This window comes from Nicotiana attenuata, chromosome 2 (assembly GCF_001879085.1).
Source record: "Nicotiana attenuata strain UT chromosome 2, NIATTr2, whole genome shotgun sequence".
Classification (NCBI taxonomy): domain Eukaryota; kingdom Viridiplantae; phylum Streptophyta; class Magnoliopsida; order Solanales; family Solanaceae; genus Nicotiana; species Nicotiana attenuata.
Window position 1 is genome coordinate 53856490 of NC_031990.1, and position 23241 is coordinate 53879730.

Genomic DNA, 23241 nt, shown 5'->3' on the forward strand with positions numbered 1-23241 from the left:
TAAGGTAGCACATGCAAGACATGTTCATAACGTGAGCTCTCGACAAATCGTGAGAAGTTTCTTTCTTCTATTCTTTTAACCATTAATACGTTAGAAAGTTTGTTTTGCCACCTCTCTATAACAACCTCGTTTGTTCCGAATATTTTTGGATGTTATAGCGTAGTGTTGTTGCAGGACTTCTGCTAAAGGGGTTCAAAAAAAGAATAAGTTAAAAAATATAAAGAGATTGTAACTAGTGAAAATTGAACCATCGACCTCATAATAGATTTGAACTCCCTTAACCACTAAGCCATGCTTTTGGGCTGTGAAAAGGGGATTCAAAACATAATATATAGAGACAAATACCAGATTTTTTCTTATACACATAGTGTAATTTTTCGGCGAAGGGGGTTCGGGTGAACCCCTAAATTTGCCCCTGGCTGTTATAGAGAGGTCTGACTATATCTTTCTATATGTACTTTAATCTTTTATTATCAGTACTATTGTTATGTGATATACTGATATTTATTGGAATCATGATCATGTTCCTGGCTTGAAAAATAATTGAATAAATACAAATATCAATGTCAATCGGCAGACATTATGAGCATATATGAATATGCCTGAAACCTAAGTGTGGGGTAAGTTCAGCCACTGTTGTTCACAGGATAAATAATTGGAGGCAGCTTTAAAAGTGATTCGTTATCTCAAAGGCTTTAAGTGTCAACACGAATTGACACGAAACAATAAGAATTTATTCTTTGTTAGATTCTTAAATTTAGTAAATAGGCATGATAGGTTTGACTATTATAAAGAAAAAATCGACAGAACCACGAACGCCCCTCCTTCGAAGTCTCTCATTAACTCGAACCCACGACCTTGAGGTTATAAGTAGGGGCGCTGACACGGGGCGGATGCATATTTGATGAAACAATGTTACATGACACCGCTTCGTCGGAAAATTTTATTGCATATATGTATTAATGCTGTAAGAAAACTGATAAGTAGTCAAAAATGACACCCCTTGACATGAATTGTCGTTGGTTATCTGCTTGATTTTGCTCACAAATATTTGAGAGAGCCTCTATAGTTAAAATTGTCCTCAAGAAAAATTGAACTCGAGACCTTTTCTAACTTAAGACTCAACAAAACCAATAGATTAAAAATATTTCTCCAAAAGTATGATAATTAAAGTTATTATTCTTGTTCTTTTATAAATTTCGACACTTTTTACAAAAATTCTTGCGTACGCCCTTGCTTACACCGTCTTGTCAGGTTATTACATTAACAATATCAAATATCTAATTTAAGAAAAGGAAGGAAATATAAACACTTGATCCCTACACAACTAAGAAGATTAAAGAATACCAAATGTAAGAATCAAAGCAAGCATAGTTTTTCACGTGGGGCTTCTACGTGAAGATCAAGGATAAGGAAAAGAGACGAGGAGAATCAGAGAATTGAAACTCAAAAGGATCGACGCGAAACGATAAAAGTTTATGCTTTGTTGATTCCTAAATTTAGTGAACGGACATAAATGTTTCTTCTAATTCCGTAATATTTATTAACAAAATAAATGGCAGATTGACTAATAGGTTCATGATTGTTACAACTAACGGTTAAAAACAAGAGAGGCACTCTAACACTGTCTTGAGTTGATTATCAAGCATAAGGAACTACTCAAATTATCTGATTTCAGGGTGGACAGTGGTCACACAAGTGAAATTGACGACAGAATAGAGGCCTACATTTACACACCACCTCTCCTAATACAGAGGGCATGGGGTGGTGAGAAAACAGAAACTATAAGGAAAAAAGGGACCAAGAAGGATCACTTTCCCTAAGAAAACTTTGCACAAAAAAATAGTCTGAACTATATCATAAGCAAAGGAGAACAGACGCACGTACTTTCTCCCAGCAGTGACCTAATAGCAGAAATCATGCAGTTGTTAAGGCAAAACACCGTTGGATTCAAAAGGCAAATCCACTAAATCAGGTCAACAAAAGTTTCAAAATAAGATACAAGCTTAAAGCTTTGCTAGTTTACCCTGTGAAACAAAAACCATTCATATTGCCAATGACAGCAATGACACTGTAGATCCCTGAATCTCCTAGTGTTTCTAAGTTGGAACTGTAAGATGCATCACGGCTAATGTGCTTAGCATCCAAGTTTTGGCTGAGGCAGTAAAGATTAGATTGATATACAGGAGTCATTTGTAGCACTCTATTCATGATCACCAGATAATAGTCAGGTGCTTCACAAGCATATGTACATCGATGACAGAATGAAACTATTTCACTCACTCTTTAGTTTGAACAAGACTACTCAGTACTCAAATGTGGTTGCTGAACCTTGATTCTGTCATTACTGAGCACATCCAGATAAATTTTATCAGTAAGTGAGAAAAATAATCATATTCAAGACAAGAAGCAAATGCAAAGCTCGGAAATTTTAGCAGATACAAAAACTGAGAAAAGAGATTCCTATTTAACCATATAACATTTTATCTGGAGAATTTACCAAGTATGTCTATATCAAAGAATTTATGCTAGTGCAAGAGTCGAAATGGTGATAGTGTAGGAGGTAAGGAATAAGAAAGAAAAATTCAAATATCAACTACAACAACAATTAATAACATAGAGAGACAGATAAATTGCTAATACGTGCATTCACTAAGATGGGGAAAAAATGAATTATTCCACTCACCATTCAAGATCCTTTAGATCAGCTACAGCCTTCTCCAGTGCATATAAAGCCATCTTCTTCACCTAATGCAGAAGGCGAACATGAAATTTTATACCCCCACAGCAAATACTGGTAACGAACTTCATAAACAAAAAGGAAAACTTTAAAATTCAAATAATAAAAAGGTATAAGTTGTACTTTCCGCCCCCTCTTTTTTTCCAGTTTTCCTCGACCAATTCACCACCTAATTTCACTTTACAATGTTCTTCCTCTATGTTCAGCAAACAGCAAAATTTGTCCTCACCACTAGCTTGATTTATATTTCAGTTTATTCTCATCTAGGCATAACCTCTCCTTCCACAGAGCTACGACTAATATGTTGATTAGCTCAACTACTACTGAAGATCCCCACTGTAACACCTAAATTATTGATTAGCTCGAGTAAATTTAAAGAGTTACTGAAGATCATCAACAGAAGTATTTGGCATGCCTCTGGAATCAAAAAATAGAACTCACCTCCAATTTGTCCTCTTTAGCCCTGTGCTTTCCGGGAAGAAGACGAAATTCCTCAGTCAAGCGAATGCACTCGCCCACATTTTCAGGTGAGACAAAATCAAGAGCAACCTTTATACATGACTAATGCCCCCAAAAAAAGGATTGAGGCAGATGAGATAAAAGGGGAAAACAGAATCATGATACCGAAGAAGCAAGAAACATTATAAATTTATTCATGTGTCTCGCTAGTGTGTAATTAAACCAAGATCAGAAATATTTCACCACACCACACTTCCTGTTCAAGCTGCTAATTGTAATAGCCAGGAACAGTTCACAGTTGTAACTTAAAAGTTTATGTAAGAGTTCAATTGTGGTGATATGCACTTTGATAGTTCCAGTAATGCAATTGATTGCATAAGCAAGAAGTAGCCTCGAAAAAATGAGTTACAGCAAAAACAAAAATTCATAGCTGTTACTAGGTACAGAATATTTGCTATCAATCAGATATGTGATGACTGTATGTTGAGTTCCATCGTTAACATTTTGCATTAAAAGGTTTCCACTATAAAATTCCAAAGGACATCAGAAGATTATAAGCAGACAGTGTTAAGGTTCATGTAGCATGGATGTGCATGAAGATGAGAAAATAAACATCACAGAGTTGTTTTAAGAAATCTATCATGCCAAACCCATAGTGAAAAGAAAATAAGTTAATTTTCCAATCTTTTCTTATGCCTCTGGTTCATTTTCCCCAATTTCTTTGTGCGTGACTGGACATTTTTTATCAGGTTGGGAACTGTGGACGAAGCAAGCAATATGGTACATGTGAAATAGCTTCTATAATTAGGTTCATGATTAAGAATGATATGGCATAAAAGTGACAAAAGAATATTGTACCTTAAGATTTCTAACTTGATGGGGACAACCAGCAGGTATGAAAACTGCTTCTCCAAGTTTTTGTACAAATGTCCACGGTTCAATGCCTATAGTACCAAAATAAGTTACTAAGGAAAGCACAAGACCGATGAAGTTTAAATAGGTAACGCACTAACCAAACTCTTGCTTGAGTTTCTTCATGTGATATGCGGTTAAGTAGAAAACTTGATCATGAATTGGATGAACAACCTACAAAGTTAAATTAACAAAACAATGATCATTGATGACGAACATTTCAATTAGATAAATCCTTAAATGACTTAGCAGTATCGGAATGTGTATGTTCTATTTACGACCAAAAAAAAATTGACCAGAGAAAGAGTTAAAGAATTTGATAGAAAAAATAATTCTTGCAACTACATATTGCACTTTACAAGTTAATGATCAGCAAAGTAAAGAAGATAACACAACTATCACCAGCCAGCATGCACTGGCTATACTAATGTACTTTGCTTTCTTTATTTTTTCAAGGATATATCATTTGTTTATGTGATTGAGGAGAAAAACACGGCATATACAAGTTATGCACAAAAATGACAAGATCATGGAATGAGACATGCTTCTCTACAGAAAAACATCCAATCCTCACAGCTCACTGGAATGTCTCATGTACTCCAAAAGTGTAAAGAAAATGAAGCAAACCACATATTCACATAAGAGCTTCCAATTCCCTAAAACGCTCTTCTTCTTTTTTATAAAGTAAATAAATTTCATTAAGATGTGCGCAAAACCCGTATACAAGAGGTATACCCAAAACAAAAAATAGAAAACCTACAAAAATAGATGTTTTTTTACAAAATGGCTACTACTCAACTGAACAAAGTTCATCTCTACACCTTCGCAAGCTCTTCTATTTCACTCTCTCCAAACAACCCACATAAGTGGGTACCACTCCAAGCCAGCACCTTCTCTTCCTTCTCCCGCACTAAAACTGATAAAATCCACCATTAGAGGGTGGAGAATTGAAGCTGAGATTGAATCGAAGAAGGAAGAAGAAGAAGATTCTGGAAACAACCTTCAATTACAGAGCAAAAATGAAGAAGAAAATACAATGGCTTATCAGCCCTTTTCACTGTACACGTGGGGTATATATAATTATCTTCTAATCACTAACTAATTAACTAACTTGCTAACATACACAACTGTCACCTAACTCACTTTGTCATCCTTCAAGCCTTCATCTGTACAACTGTCACCAGCTTTCACTTTAACCATCTCAACACCCCCCTTCAAGGTGCCATGAAGATGTTCAAAACACCTAGCTTGCATGTCAGATGGTGATGTTGAACACTTCCAAGCCCTTTGGTCAACAAATTTGCTGCCTGTTCTCCCATTGGAACATACATAGGCTGGACCAATCCTTCTTGCACCTTTTCTCTTATAAAGTGACAATTGATCTCTATATGCTTAGTTCGTTCATGAAATACTGGATTGCTTGCTATCTGCATTGCTGCTTTACTATCAGTGAACAACTGAATTGGAATAGGCAATTCAACTCCCAGTTCCTTGAAAACTCCTAGCAGCCAAATCAATTCAGACACTGTCAATGCGATACTCCTGTACTCTGATTCTGTTGAACTTCTTGCTACTGTACTTTGCTTTTTTGATTTCCATGAGATTAAGAACTTCCCAAATTTCACCAAGTAACCTGTTACTGACTTCCTTGAATTTGGACAACTTGCCCAATCCGGGTTCATTCTTTAGGTATCTCACCAATCTATGTGCTGCCTCTAAGTGTGACTTCTTAGGAGCTTGCATGAATTTGCTTTAAGTCTGTACTGTGTAAGCAATATCAGGCCTAGTTAATGTCAAATACAAAAGCTTCCCTATGAGCTTTTGATATCCTTTGACATCTGTGAGTGCTGGATCATCCTTCAAGTGCAGTGTGTATCATACTCAACTGTAACTTCCTGTCCTGCTCCATTGGAGTGATTGCAGGTTTGGACCTTGCTAAGCCCAGCTCTGCTATTAGTTCCACTGTATACTTCCTTTGGCACAACAATATGCCCTTTTGGGATCTGCTAACTTCAATCCCCAAGAAGTATTTCAAAAGGCCCAAATACTTGATTCTGAATGCCTTATGAAGGATTGTCTTAGCTTCTTGGATCATGTCAGCATCATTACCTGTGATAAGGAGGTCATCAACATAAACAAGGATGATGACAAGTTTAGCATTCTTCCTGAACAAAGAATGATCATGCTTGCTCTGTACAAAGCCTGCATTAATCAGTGCCTCAGTGAGCTTCAAATTCCACTGTCTTGATGCTTGTTTTAGTCCATATAAGGATTTGTGTAGTCTGCATGCCTTGTTCCCCCCTTGACTACCAAAACCAGGTGGGAGTTGCATATAAACTTCCTCTTCAAGATCACCTTGAAGGAAAGCATTATAGACATCCATTTGGTAGAGATTCCATTGATTCATGGCTGCAAGAGCAATAACCACCCTAACTGTGACCATTTTAACTACTGGAGAGAATCTCTCCTGGTAGTCTAGTCCCTCTTGCTGACTGTAACCCTTTTCCACTAATCTTGCCTTAAATCTTTCAATCTCCCCATTGGATTTATACTTGATCTTGTACACCCACCTACAGCCAATAGGAACTTTGCCTTTGGGTACATCAACTACCTCCCATGTCTTGTTGAGGTCAAAGAGCATCAATTTCTGTTTTCATAGCTTCAACCCATCTAGGGTTCTGCATTGCTTCAGCATAAGATGCAGGTTCTGTCTCAGAGGTAGCAGCTAAGAAGGATTGGTATTTTGGTGAAAGAGAAGAGTAGTCTAAATAATTGGACATAGGATAGATGCAATTGGGGGATGAGCTTGTCTTCCATGGACAAATATAGTCTTTCAGCCATATTGGTGGTTTTGGATCTCTTAAAGATCTCCTCAATGGAACTGGTGGTTCAGTAGGGTCATTTATAGGCAATGCAGCATGCTGAAGTTGTTCATCAGAGTTGTGCTCATTAATTGCTGCTAACTGAGTATCACAGGCCGGTTCATCAAGTGGAGGTTCAATTGTGGAGGCTGCATCATGTCCTGCATCAGCTCCATTTACTCCCTGATCTACTATTGGTGCAGTTGTCCTTGAGATATTTGCTTGAGCATCATTTATCTCCAGAAACAGTGGCAAGTCTACACCTCTCTTCATTGACTGAAAAGGAAAAATGTTCTCCTTGAAAGTCACATCTCTACTCACAAAAAATCTCCTGGCCTTGAGATCATACAACCTATAGCCCTTCTGAGAGATTGAGTATCCCATGTGAACTGCTGCTACAGCTCTAGGTAGAACTTGTCGACTTTCTCTGTGACTGTGGCATAACACAAACAACCCATAACACTCAAATGCAACAAACTTGGCTTGGACTTATGAAACATCTCATAAGGAGACTTGCCCCCAAAATTGAGGATGGTATCCTATTTATAAGATAGACAACTGTTAACACACAGTCTCCCCAGAAATGTATTGGAGTGCTCCCCTGAAACCTCAATGCTCTTGCCACCTCTAGTATGTGTCTATGTCTCCTTTCCACCACTCCAGTGTGTGGACAGCTGCTCTGGTGAAGAGCTCCAGAACTAGATAAGAAATCCTTACATTCTTTGCTAAAAAATTCTGCACCATTATCTGACCTTAACATTTTAATTGTCTTCCCAAACTGCACATGCACAAGTTTAAAGAATTATTTCAACAAGACAATGGTGTCACTCTTCAATTTCATCAAAAACACCCAAATCATCTTGGAATGATCATCTACAAGTGTTAAAAAGTATCTATTCCCATTGTATGTTGGAACTCTATATGGACCCCAAAATGTCTGCATGAACCAATTGAAAAATATCACTTGCTCTACTATTGCTAAGAGGAAAAGGTCTTCTGATCTGTCTAGCCAAAGGGCATACAGTACAATTATTGAGACTACAATCTAGTAAGTCTTTATTCTTCATAACATCCGGCTTCTTCATGACAGCTGCTAGAATATGTCCAAGCTTTTTATGCCAGGTTTCAACATCAATCTTCACTCATGCTGCAAGACAACTCCTAATCCTTTGGATTTCTTTGCATTTGTCTGTTTTCCTTGGAATTAAGAGGTACAAGCCACCTTTCTCTTTACCAATCCCCTTCACCTTCCCAGTGAACAGGTCCTGGAAGACACAAAATGTTGGGAAAAAATTCACTGAGCATTGTAACTCTCTTGTCAGTTTAGAAACTGACAGCAAGTTATATTTAAATTCAGGCACACACAACACATCATGTATGGTTTCATCGCCTGTAAGTTTATAGCTGCCTTGATAAGTAACAGGAACAGACTTACCATTTGGCAGGCTAATACTACATCTTCTATGTTCAGGTAACTTTACTATATCATCCAACATATTACTGGTTTGAAGCCATATGATCTGTTGCTCCAGTGTCTATAATCCAAGGATCCCTACAGTCTTTCAACAAACTTGAATTATCATTACCTGCCATATTAGCTGTGTGCTCCTCTGCCTTGTCTTTGTTCAGTAACCTCATTATCTGCCCATACTGCTCTTCAGTGAAAAGGTTTGACATTCCTTGAGGCATTTCAGCTTTTCCTTTGTTTATGGCATTCTCTTGAACATGACTACTGCTATTCACAACTGCATTTGCCTGCTTGTACTATTGTTGTCTTCTTCCTTTGTATCCAGGTGGATATCCATGTAACTTGTAACAAGTATCCTTTGAGTGACCTTTGAAGTGGCAATACTCACAGTACAAATCATTTTGCCTTTTAAACTTTGACTGATTTCACCTTGTACTCATGAAAAATGTAGATTCATTCATTTCATTTGCTAAGCTAATATGAGAATTAGACACACAGACTTTTCTTTGATTCTCCTCATTTATTAACATTGCAAATGCACGACTAACTGAAGGTGATGGAGATTGCAGCAGAATTTGACTTCTAATTGCTCCATATGATTCATTTAATCCCATTAAGAACTGAAAAAGCTTTTATTGTTCTAAATGTTCGATAAAGTCCCGTGTACCAGCAGTAACTGGGAGTGAAGGTATAAGAGAACCATATTCATCACATAACGACTTCAACCTAGAGTGATAAACAGAGATACTAGAGGTACCTTGAGAGATTGTGGCTATTTCTCGCTGGAGATTATAGACTCTAAAACCATTGACTTTGTTGAATCGATATTCAAGGTCCAACCAGACTTCATGAGCATTTTCAGCATACACAATGCCATTTACCAATTCTGGAGATACGGTGTTCATGATCCATGTCAACACTGTTGCATTAACTCTCTCCCAGTCCTCGCCCAAATCTTCAGTGAACTGAGACTTTGTACAACTTCCATCAATGAACCCTAATTTCCTCTTCGCTCGCAACGCAATAACCATAGCTTTACTCCAGACGGAGTAATTTTCCGTTCCTTTCAACTGAATTGAAATTATCACATTGCTAGGATTGTCGGATGGTTGCAGGAATAGCGGATGCCTAGGGTTATCAATATCTAAATTCGCCATTGTTGAGCTTCAATTTCAACTCAAGAAGAAAAATCTATGAACTTACAGTATTGTTTTCACAAAGCTAGAAATAGAATTGCTCTGTCCTCGATCGAATCACTCAAGCTCTGATACCATGATAAAATCCACCATTAGAGGGTGGAGAATTGAAGCTGAGATTGAATCGAAGAAGGAAGAAGAAGAAGATTCTGAAACAACCTTTAATTACAGAGCAAAAATGGAGAAGAAAATACAATGGCTTATCAGCCTTTTTCACTGTACACGTGGGGTATATATAACTATCTTCTAATCACTAACTAATTAACTAACTTGCTAGCATACATAGCTGTCACCTAATTTACTTTGTCACCCTTCAAGCCTTTATCTGTACAACTGTCACCAGCTGTCACTTTAACCATCTCAACAAAAACGCTCTTCTTTTCCTCCCTTACATTTTATCCATATCGCCAATGGAACCACCTCCCTTGCTTTCCTTCTTTTTCTATGCCCTTCTATATTTCAATCCAAGTATCAAATATTTCACTGTTTGTGGCATTAGTCATTCAATTCCGAACTATTAGATAATGTGTACAACACCTGATATGTCATCAGATAAGTATAGTAATAAGTGGTAAACATTCCATATGAGAAGCAACAGCTTATATAAATTCCTCAAATTGTTAAACTGGAACTCAATGTTGTCGTCGTAACGAAAATGAGACTTGTCTTCGCAATCTGGGAACCCAAATTGCAGTGAGGGGAAGTTGCTTATTCTCCCTCTCAAATAACATGTTGTTAGTAGGACTAGAATGCGAATGCCCAACGTCCCGTCTCTATTGCTTTCCCATTTCCAAGCGTCCCTTTCCATTAATGAAAGATTTTGCTAGCATAGAACTTCCAACAACCTATTGAGTTCTTCCATTAATTAATCTTGTCAGTTCCTCCTGAAAGTTTGATCCAACACAATTGCACCTTGCCATACTAAATAGCTAATAAATGAATGCTCTCAGTTGGCCGGAGATGTTGACCATGGATGGAAATATTCACGTCAATTGTCCTCATCATTCCAGATAGAGTTGTTTGTCTAGTAGTCCTACATATTAGATGTTGTTTAAGAAGACTTTTCTTTTTCTCTCTGCCAGTCCTTCCACATTGTTCAGATTATATACCTGTACTTGTTCCCTTATTGCTGCATAGTTTTAGATACTCAACCGTCATAGCCATATCCATCATCTTGCCAAGTGCTTCAATTACCGGTATGAATAGCACGTCCCATAGATGATCCCCATGTTGCAAACCCATTGTACTTGCAGAAAAACATGTTGGGTTCCCATTATACCATGACCTCAGGTTTTTAGTTCCATTTTGGTGCACCTACAAGTTCCCTACTTGTATAGATGATTGGTGACTTTTGTAGACAAGCATATTCCAATGTTCTCTACTCTTTGGTATACTTGTATACAAGAGGTTTTTCTCCCAACATCAATAAAACTATTTACCTTATAAAAAAATAACAAATATAACAACGATAATAATAACGACGATGATGATGATGAAGCTGTAATAATAACAATAATAATAATAATAATAATAATAATGACAATAATAATAACAACACGAAAATAGTATAGTGAGATTGCAAACATATCAATGAGACACTCATCCCTATAAAGGTGACCATTTTTACTCTTTTGGTTTAATCCCTACTACTTTATCTCTTTCTTTATATGATATGTTTCTCTCATCCAACAATTCAAATAAATGCAACTAAACGATACCATCAAAATTGACATGACATCTTACAATTAACTATCCATTTCACACTTCAAACTACTATTTCATATTTCTCTACCAAACTATCAACAAAATATTGATTCGAATTATTACTCTTAATATTAGAACAAGTCAAAGTAGGACACATTTAATGGATTGAAGGAAATTCTTTCTTCACACTTATGCATATGCTTCACATTAATGAGGTATGCACCTGGTCCACCGGAGAATCAAGTGTATGCCTGAATTCCTTGTAGTGCTCTTTAAGATATTCCTCGAGCTTGGGAACATCCTGTCTCCTAAAGATATCCCAGACTGCACCACCATTTTCTTCCTCTGATCCGTCAAACTTGTTTCCAAGAGCAACCACCTGATCAGAAGATAAACTGCCCTCCAATTGCACACTCTGCTCAGAGGGAAAAGAATCACTCGCTTTTTCTTGTTTTGCAGATGCAAAATCACTCTTAGGAACTGGATGATCATCTCTATTGGCACTATACAGTTCTTCTTGAGCGTATTTTTGCTTCAACTTATCAATTTTTGAAAGCTGCCACTTGTCGATAGATACATCAGCAGTATGCATTAAAACATTCACCTGCAACATGAAGAAAAATAGCAAGTTAATTTTTACAATTAAAATAAGACTGGAAAATGGTGTGAAACTATATTAAAAAGGTAATTTTAAGTTCTTCAGATTTACAAAAAAATACCACCAGGTTTAGGAGAAGGAAATCCCTGCATTGAGTTGTCAATGCAAGATTCTGCAGGTCTCCAGTTTTGAAGGTGAATATAGAGCCCACCTTAATAGTTATACTTTTAGGCATAAAAATTGATCTTTCATCTGGGAAACTTATGTCCAGAAAAGTATATTCTTTGTGTTATTGCATGTGAAACAATAGTTCTAGTCCTGAGAACTCCTGTATCTTTTCCATAAGTAGAAGCTTCTCCGAGTTCGCTATACGTTTCTCCAAGTTCAGTAGCTCTTTGTGTAAATCCAGTATTATTATTTTTTATCAGCAAATCCAGTATAATCAATTATGTTCTGGATATAAAGTAGAACCTGATTTTCTTTTTCTTCCTCACCTTCTTCTGTTGCTTTCAAAAATAAAACTTAGGTTTATAGCAACAGGAGATTTAATATGTTTAAAAGTAATTATGCTAGATCAATTGACACTATGTTAAATTAATAACTAAGTTTTGTATAGCCACCCCTCCAGGCCTGTCTTCACTTAAGTGTGTTCCAGCATAAGACTTAAACAGCTTACAATGACATCAAAGGTCAGTAATTAATGTGCTGGAGACCAACTATTCAACTCATAATGCCTACCGCATCAGACATATCACAATGAAGCTTTGTCACAGAATCTCCGCGTCCAAGTTCCTCGGCAAATCCATATGCTATATATGTTTTTGGACCCAGATCTGGCTTCAGTATACCATCTGGGAGTTTGGAAGCAACATTAAGAATACCAGAATGGGGATGTGTGTATTCTTTGTATGGCAAGGCTCTAATGAATTCTGCTCCATGCCGTGGCAACCGCTCCTCGAATTCTGTAGATGGGGGCCAGTCCTTAAGCTTAAGCATTTCGGGCCAGAAAGTTGGGTGCCTTCGACCTTCAACATAACCCTTAAAAAATTGATGAATATTTATATCCACCTGAAAGACATGAAGATAGAGTGAAGCTTATCTTAGTGTCGATTAACTGAAGACACATTTTAATCAGCTAGTTTAGAGCCATGGTGATTCAATCAACCAAGAAGCATGAACTTCCTGAACTAACAATATCATATTTCAACTGAACCTAGCATGAATTCTCTGATGATCTTTTTATAGGCAGACCATGTAGTGGTATAATTTCCCATCTCATCAACAAACATCTCCCTCCCATTTAATGCATCACTACTCATTTGGGACTTGCCAAAGTGTTAGACACTTTATTTTGAAATAACCGGTAGGCCATTAAAAGGCCACTCTGACTGTAGGAATACGTATTTAAACATTTGATGAGATCCTCTTTCTGCTCTTGTTATATAAAATTTCAGAGCATAACAAATTAACTAATGAATCAATTTGGCGCATGATCAATAACACTAGCATCACTGCGTATCAGAAAAGGAAAAAAATGGATAAAGAAGAAGGATTATCTTGCCTCAAGTTTGTACATATCAATTTCAGGCTTGAGTTAGATCACACAACCCCCAGGCTGCGACATCTGAAAGCTACATTGGATTCTCTAAATATCATTGTTTGGCACCAATACGGAAGTTATAGCTAATTGCATCCGAGGAATAAATTATGCAAAACCCATAACATTAATTGATATCACTTATATGAAAGGAAACCTACTGCCAGATGGCAACTGGACATCATAGCAATAACTCATATTCGGAATATATGACTCTTCAAAGACCTGGAAACTAAACGAAAAAAAGGAGCACATGATAGTAACTGGTTACATATCTCTCATATCTCATAGAAAAATGTGCACTTGCATAATATAAATATAATGTTGTAATTCAGGAATTACCTACTCGTTTCGGTTACATCCTGCTTGAACTCTTAAAGTTTTGTAGATTAAAATATGAAGCGCAAGTTCTAACAAAAGATTATGAGTCCAGTAAGACAGGAAATAAAAGAGAAGGGACCATCAAAGATGATGCACCTCACACCAATCAAGACAATCAACTGCTGTCACCACCAAATCTGATGAGCCCTCCTTGATTGCTATGTTACGGAATGCACGCCACATGACCATTGGTTCCCAGCTTAATCCAGACGCAAGTTCAAGAACACTGCTTACAATAACAGGTTCTCCCATTCTCCAATGTGTCTGGAAGTGTTCCAGGTGCCCTTCCTGTATGTCTTTTGCAGAAGGGCAGAACAAATAATTGTCATCAGAACCGGATCTGGAAGCTGCTTTTCTTCTACTTTTAGAGTTACAGGTACAATGTTCTTCAATGGAGCGGGTCTCATTGGCAGATGAATTTGCTTTGACTAAGTTTTCAACCTCCCTCTTTATCTGTTGAATCCGCTTTTCACCAAAGAAACTCTGAAGAACCAGGCGATTATTTCCACAACCACCTCTTTCCTTTGGTGGGCAAGGGATATCACCAGTTTCTGTCGCTTTCCACTCAGGGAGCTTTCTATCTTCTTCTGCACAATCTGCATTATTGGTCAAGAAGGAAGAAATTTTTACAAGGTAAACATGACGCAATTGATTTTCCTCCTAGCAGGTAAGATTTTCATCTATTGTGAAACTGAACAAATACCACTACCTCACCTCTAAGAAAACAACCTTCTCGAATTTCCTGACAGCAGGCCAGACAGAGATCATAAGAACAAATCGAACAATTTCTATGGAGATCAACAATGGAGGTGTTGCAATTGTTACTGCGATGAAACATAGCATATTGAGGGAATGGGGACGACAAACCAGGACAAAGGGAGAAATAGTGCAAGTCAAAGAAAGGGACATACCAGTAAACGCGCTCATCCTCATAACAGGTAGCTTTTGGTATCGTCACCCGTGACAGTGACAATCCTGCACCATAGCCACCACTTTAAATGAGATAATCGATAAATACTTTGTCAATACACAAAGATTCACCAGGAAATAGCAGCAGAATAACGACAAAAAATCACCACATCACAGGAAGTTTCCCACCTAGAAAAATGACCAAAGTTTCTTCAAGTAATAATATCTTGTAAATCCACCCCCCACTTAAGCGCTCATGGAAACGGGATTAAAGTTTTGTATCAAGCTGACAAAGATATATAAATGGAAAGAAATAATATTTCAAGTGAAGTTGCACTATGTTGTAGTTATTACAAAGAAACGTATCTCAGGCATTGCTAAGTTACTGCACCCCATTCGAAAGGCTTCCCAACTATTTGGTAATAAGTCAGACTTCTTAGAAAGGTAATAAGATTTAGTAACTTGAATTCAAATTACTGCCCTATGAACTTTGGTCTGGCCTCTAAGCTTTCTTCAAGCTTCCAATGCTTTCACCAATAAGCATGGTAGCAGAAAACTTGTGCAAACTAGTCAACCCAAGAAGGACCAAATAATACCTCAGAATAAAGACCATGTGGACAAATAGCAGGAGACCATGAAAAAGAATGGTATGCATGATACCTTTTATCTTTGCCTCCATCTCCTTTTCTATGGTTTGATCACGGATAAATGCTCTCAAAAATGGATGAAGTGCATTCACAAGATACTTCAAGCATATAATTTTTTCGTTGTTTTCCAGTGGTATTCCTAAATATTTTGGATCCTGTAGTGTAAGGAGCAGATAATGCATCAACATGCCGCATCACAAGCCCGGAGGTCTGTAGCAGAAAGTGGAATGAAGAAACACATATGTGGCGAAATCTAACCTTAGGGACAATATTTTTGCGTAAACAATCTTTGCAATTGCAGTTCTCACGACAAAATGGGCATTGCTCAGCAATTGCTTCCTCTGACAGATGAGGGTACCTACATTGATGATTTGAAGAGAAAAATGTTTGCAAATAGATCACGTACATATATTGATGATTTGAAGAGAAAAATGTTTGCAAATAGATCACCTACCAACAAAATAAAAATATATGTATATGTGCGTGTGTGCATGTTTGAAATAGCCAACAGATTCTACGTTCAGATGGGCGCTTGTTCAGCAGTATTTTTGTTATTTAATTACAGTTTCAAACTATAAGAGGCCCCTGATTATCTTTACTAAGTTAAATCAATAAATTCATAATGTAGTCAACGGAAAAAGAGAAAAAAAGACATTTGCAATGTCCAGGAAGCATGAATAGCAGTTGTTAACAAGTCTGATACATCTTTCAAGCTAGTCAGTAGGAGGAGGATTCATGAATAGGTTACTCCAATATCACCCTGTGGAGAAAAGAGAATTAATTGGCATTCTACTAAGAAGTTCTCCAAAAGTATCCCCTCAGTAAACACTAAAATATCCGGTGACTGAGCAGCTGAGCCAGTTAGACCATTCAGCTGGGCAAGATATCGCTATTGTGGATCAACCTCCACTTGATCTAGCTCTGTGCTTTACCAAACATCTGAGAGACACAGCCATGTAAAAGATAAGATGGCATTGCCTTAGATTAAACCCTCCATCCCATCCCATAACACTAATGCTGTCATGGATATAATATGGTTACGTTGTCCATAAAAAACATTACTTAGAATGAAGTACATCCACAAACCAGAATGACACCAACTAAATGACTGCAGAAGGAACAACATCAAGAACTAATCTATCTAATCATTCAGAAACACAAAGCAGACAAAAATATTGTAATTTTCCATGTGTAACTTAGGCATTTGATAAGGGAGTTGTTATCAAGTATTCTTATTCCATGTGAACTTCCCAACCAAAGCACAGATGCGCACTAGTAAAAATACAGAACATAAGCCACTAAAATGGATTCCTCTCCGCTATCAATCTACAAGTACGCTGTTCAGTAGAAATATGAGACGCCGCCAAAAAAGAAGCTTAGATACCCTAGAACAATACTCTTTAACGTAAAAAACAGAATTTCAGTAGCCAAGAATAGTGAGAAACTCTCAAAGTTAAAATCAACAAACCATTACCATCTCTGAATACAAGGGCTACAATAGCGTTTGAGGCATCCCTTTCGACACCTAACAACCTTTCGATCACTTTTCATGCACTGATGGCACATCTGGCAATCATCATCTGAGTTCTGCTTAGTAAAATGATGTCAAGTTATGGTCAGTAATTACAGCTTACAACAGAAAGATTAAGTCCGGAGTAGAGCAAATGAACTCACATCAGGATCAAAATGCCTCCTCCTTTTGTCGACCTTCTTGTTTTTACCCTTATTATTTTTTACGCCCTTTGGATCTTCACAGTAATCCTGCTCATCATCATTCTGCTTTTTCAAAGAAACTTCCACTCTTTTCTTCTCTGGTAATTTTCCATTGTTTCTCCCAAGTAAAGATGCAGTTTTAACACCTTTTGCAAGAGATTCCAGTGATTTAGCTGAATGCTTCCTCTTTAAATTACAAAAGTTACCATCTTTCTCCTCCTCGGCACTTGGAATATCCTCTCTATTCCCCTTCAACCTCGTTTTCCTTAAATCATATTCAATCCCTTTTTTAACCACTCCACAAACCTTCTCACCTTCAGGTTTATTCTCATAGCTATCCCTCTCAACATTCCCACGTTCTTCTTCCTCTTGTGAAATCCCTTTCATTCTATCCTTTTCTTTCGAAGAAGATTCAGTTGTGACACACTTTCCAGCAGATTTGATCAAATTGGAACAATCTTTCTTCTCTGATTCATTGGCACTGACATTCTTTTCCTCTTTCCTACCCGAAAATCCCTCATTAAACAACAGACCTTCCTTCTTTTCACCCTTACCCCCTATTTTTATCTGATCATCTAAACTATCCTTATTTTCAACTTTCACACTACTATCTTTCATCATCCTCAACGATGTAGCAACTTCATTCTCCTCGTAACCTTCTTCATTTCTCCCTATTTTCGTCTCACATAAAGGAGATTTCTTCACAGGCTTTACATTCTCTGGTTCTTCACTTAAACCATGCGTCTCACCCTCACCAGAATCACTCGTATCGCTGTCCCTTATTAGATTGCGTCTTACCCGCGGTTTCTTCTGCGGTTTCACTACGGTTGACGACTCATCTTCTTCTCTCTTTCTCGCCCTCTTGACTGCTGAAACCCTTCCGGAAGAGATTTTCTCGCGGCGTAAATGTTCTATACGTGGTTTAAGAAAATGCTTCTGGCACAGGGATTTACCTTGGATCCTATAGCCGTTGCACCTCCATTTCTTGCCGTCTGACCTTCTGCAACGGAGATCCTCCGGCGGCTTTAACCCTAGCTCCATAATCGTTTCGTCGTTCCACCACTCGTCCTCCTCTTTCCCCGGCCTCATTCGGACGTGTTGATCGTACTGGTTAATGTTTGGGTTGTGTACGGTTTTGTTGAAAATGAGTTTTTAGAGGGAAAGTGAAAGGATAGAGAGGAAAGGATTTCATATTTTGTCTTGATTTTCGTGTGTAGTACTATGTAGAGCATTAATCAGTGCTGAGAAATACATTCTGGAAAGGAAGTTCCAGAATTGGGATCAACACAAAAGTTCCTTCTCAAATGAAAGTTTCGGCATGACATGAATAGTTTATTGTAATTTTCCATGCTAAAATCGTGATCACTATCCATACTTGATAAAAATAATACTACTACTTTACTATCTCATTTTGTGTGAAAGTGTTATTGAGTATTATAAAGTTTTAAAAAATAAATGGTGACTTTTGAATTAAAATCAATTATATATAAAGTATCAAAATTATTTTTTAAAATGAGTAGCGTTGAAAATAAGGTTAATTGTTGGCACAAAAGAAAAAAATATTAGTCTTTTTGAAATAGATAAGAAAAAGTAAAAGCATGTCATATACAATGTTTTAAAAGGCGGGGGCGTGGGGCGAGGCGTTTTACCTCTGACGAGGCGAGACGTAAGTCCTGAGACATGGGGCGTAAGTCCCACGGATCTTTAAATTTTACTAATTTCAAGAATATTAAGATAGTATAAAATAAAAAATAATTATAAAAATTACATTAAAATCATAAAATTATAATAAATAATTTATTTAAAATATTTATAAATTATAATTCAACTATGAGTAATACGAAAAGTATGACATATATCATAATATGCAAATTAGGTGCAACGTTGTTACAACTCAAACATCAAAAGTTATGTATTCGATGCGAAATCTTATATGTCTCTTAAGGAGTAATGAATCTTGAAAGAATTTCGATATTATAATTTGATATTTTTTTAAACATACTTCTTTTATTTAAAATGCTTTTCTATTTGAAAGAGAATTTATATAAAAATATAATTCATAATTTAAATATGATTCTCTAGCATCATTTATTTTTGAGTTTCAACAAGTTAATAAGTGAAACATAATTCACCATACTATACCATGATACCTAATTATTTGTAAATAGTTACTAGCTAATACTGAGCTATTAAATTAATAAGTATTGTATCTCGTAAACGTGAAAAAAATAATATTTAGAAAAATAATTTAAAAAAAAATTATGGACTATTATGTAATAAAGACATAACAAAAGTTAATAAATAAATACTTTTAAATAAAAGATTTATTTAAAATTNAAAGCTAATAAATAAATACTTTTGAAATGAAAGATTTATTTAAAATTTACTATCATAGCAGGTTTAGTGGATAACAAGCAATAATTTTTATTTTAATTATGACATAAAATATTCTCAACTTAATGATTTATGATTAAGAAAAAAGTAATTTGAATAGTCAACGATTTATTAAAAAATTTTGAGGATTTACAAGGTTAGTCGCAAACAATTACATAAAGTTCTATTAGGCGAGCCAAGTACGCCGGGCGTTGGGCGTGTCCGGGGAGTAAGCCCCGGCGGCCGAGGCGTAAGTCTCACAGAACTAAGCCCCACACATAAGTCCAGGGGCGTTTTACGAGTGCTCCGTCCCAGGACGAGCCCCGGGCGAGTCCCAATTCTGCCTTTTAAAATAGAGGTCATATAAAATGACACCAATGAGTGATTTTAAATAAGGTTTTCTTTTCTTTCCTTTTCAGGAACTAAAAAAATTGCAAGAGTAGGTTTCTATTGATATTTACGCTATTGTTCATAAAAAACATTTTATCAAATTAATTCAACCATATAGTAATCAATATTTTCAAGAATAAAATGTTATCGAGAAATAAACCAGAGTTAAACTTATACTTACCTCTAAAGAGTTAGAAATTGTTTTCAAACGTTAATAAATAAATACAAATTTCATACGTTGAACAACTAAAATACTTATGTATCCAAGCTACTANACATTTTTTAAACTCTTTGAGCCTAAGAAAAATATAAATTTGTTTTGTACAGAACATGTTACAAAAATTCCTAGAGGGAAAAGGGCCAAATTTTCTCTTTTACTATGTGAAAAAAATTATTTATCATTTATTCTTCTTTAGTACTAACCCCCCCCCCCCACCCCCCACACACACACAAAAGATTACACAAATAACTTAAATAGTCCTCTTCTTCGTTAAGCCTGCCAATGACCGATACTGTGATGAGGTGAACACCGCACGACTGAAGTTTTACCCCCTAACACATTTTACTCCCATCCACTCTACTTCTTGAACCGATCGACTCGACTGATATGATAGATGGAATGGGAGTTTGTGTTCTATTTAGTTAGGACCTTGTCTCCCTTTCGTTATCTTCCGCTCTGGTATCTCCTCCCTGTTCACCCAATCAATATAACTTAAGTGCCTCGCGAATAATTTCATTACCTTCCTGAGCAAGATCACGTCCTTCATTACGAGCTTGTACACATACTTCTAGAGCTACTCGATTAACTACGGCACCTAGCGCATTACCCCAAGAATGCCCTAAAGTTCCTCCATCGAACTGAACATGTTTCCTAGTTCATGAAATTGACACCAAAAACTAAAAAGAACATGCAGGTAACTATTGAGTAAAATGCACAATAGGATTAGTTTTAGTTTTTAAAAATGTCAAAGATAGTACATCTTTATTTCTACTCATTTCCGATAACTTAATATGCACCGGCTAATATAAACCATCAAGCATTAACGCATTTTTCTTGAAAACCAATTAAAGGGTGATTTTCCTGTTTTGGAATGAAAAAGTCACAATATTTGTAGAAAATAATAAAATGGACTTGATCTGAGGTAGTTGGAAATGTTATGTCGAGGAAGAGGCAAACCCAAAAATAAAGAAAATAAAGAACACCAAATTTTAATGTGGAAACCCCTTCAAATAGAAGGTAAAAATCACGGATCACAAGAATCCAAAAGGCTCCACTATAACAATAAGAGGTTACCAAAGTTCTCTAAATTGGCTATACAATAAGTGTCAAACACGGAGCAACAATAGTAACAAATCAAATGAAGAAAGAGGAGAAGTCACAAAATGAAGTTGTTGTTCAGGGATTAAAATCGTATTCTACAGGCCTCCAAATCCGATATCCACTGTTTAAATCAAAGATAAAGATGTTTCGAACACTCAGTCGAAATTTCAGCTCGATCCAATAGTTAATGAATCGGAAAACGTGATTTGAAGCTAGCTGATCGGAAAAAAATCTACAGCAAAACAAATATGTTTTCTTCTCTCTTCTCTCTTGAGGAAAGCTCTTTTAAAAGCCAATATTATGTGCTAAAGTCTTTCAAAGACTTATACCAATGAGCGTAGAATAATTCTCCTAGGTTGCTATATTTATAGATAATAAGTGGTGCTTTCTATTAAAGCAAAAACCAACTCTAAATAGGAACAAAAATCGAATTCAATTCCCGAATAAGAATGAAAATCAAAAGATAATAGGATTAGGTCATTGGGCCTTTGGCTGGACAACATGGGCATGGGCCCAACAAACTCCTCATCCAGCCAAGGGGCCAAATAAGTCTTCAGGTAGAGGAACTATTGACAGGCCTTATGCCTGCCAATTTTCTACAAAACTCATGCTTATCTGCAACCACCGCTTTTGTTAGTATATCCGAAGGATTGTCATCAGTTTGTATCTTCTCAACCTCAAATAATTTCTCTTCCACGGCCGTTCTTATCCAATGATTCTTTCTATTTATATGTTTGGTCTTAGAATGAAAAGTTGAGTATTTGGTGAGACAGATAGCAATCTGGTTATCATAAAATACGATGTACCTTGGTTGCTCAAAGCCAAGATCATTAATAAACTCATTCATCCATAATAGTTCTTTGGCACCTTTTGTGGCAGCAATACATTTGGCTTCTGTGATAGATAGAGCCATACACTTATATAGTCCAGATTGCCAAGAAAAAGTTCCTCCTGCAAATGTGATCAAATAACCAGAAGTGGATCTTAAATTATCAAGATTGTCTCCTAAATCAGTGTTTGTGTAACAAACAAGTACAGGCTTGCCATTGCCAAAAGACAGCTTCAGATTTGCAATACCTTTCAGATACCTTAATATCCATTTTACTACATCACAATGTTCCTTTCTAGGATTATAAAGGAATCTACTAACAGTACCAGCAGCATGTGTAATATCTGGTCTAGTGAAAACCATAACATACATCTAACTACCAACATAAAAAGTAAGGAATACGAGACATCTCTTTTTTCTCTTCATCGGTAGATGGGCTCTAGCTAATACTCAATTTGAATTGTTTAGCGAGAGGAGTACTAACCACTTTTGCATCTGTCATATTGAACCTCTTGGGTACCTTCTCAATGTATGCTTTTGGGACAAAAATAACTCCTTTTATCTCTGTGTCGACAGATTTGAATGCCTAAGTTTTTCTTTGCTGGCACCAAGTCCACAATTTGCTCAACTACTTCTTACGGACTGCAATTCTGGATTTATTCTTGCCAACAATAAGTATATCATCCACATAAAGCAATAAGATAATAAAATCATCATCAGGGAACTTCAGGAAGAATACACAGTGGTTTGAAGAAGTTTTCTTGTATCTTTGTTTTTCTATGACATTCAAACTTCAAATATCATTGCCTTGGAGCTTGTTTAAATACATACATGCTCTTTTTCAATTTGCAGACATAATTTTCTTTTTCTTAGTTACAAAACCTTCAGGTTGATCCATATAAATCTCCTCATCTAAATAATCATGGAGAAAAGTAATCCTTACATCCATATGCTCAGCCTCTAAATCTAAACTAGCGGCTAAGCCAAGACCTACACGAATAGAGACATCTTCACAACATGAGAGAAAATTTTATCAAAGTCAACTCCTTTCTTCTAGCTAAAACCTTTAGCAACTAATCTCACCTTGTACCTTGGCATAGAGATATAGTTATCTTGTCGTACTCTGAATATCTATTTGTTTGA

The 23241-nt window shown here is 36.5% G+C and overlaps 1 protein-coding gene across 1 annotated transcript; it reads right to left on the minus strand.

Moving 5' to 3' along the window:
* LOC109210238 (lysine-specific demethylase JMJ25-like) lies at positions 1945 to 18496 on the minus strand. Its single transcript, XM_019373621.1, has 14 exons — positions 17147 to 18496; positions 16947 to 17059; positions 15731 to 15830; positions 15486 to 15627; positions 14828 to 14891; positions 14631 to 14740; positions 14013 to 14512; positions 12677 to 13006; positions 11564 to 11944; positions 4213 to 4285; positions 4058 to 4143; positions 3182 to 3301; positions 2687 to 2748; positions 1945 to 2347 (listed from the first exon to the last, which is right to left on the minus strand). The coding sequence occupies exons 1-14, from the start codon at positions 18272 to 18274 to the stop codon at positions 2302 to 2304; spliced, it is 3255 nt and encodes a 1084-aa protein (XP_019229166.1). The 5' UTR covers positions 18275 to 18496; the 3' UTR covers positions 1945 to 2301.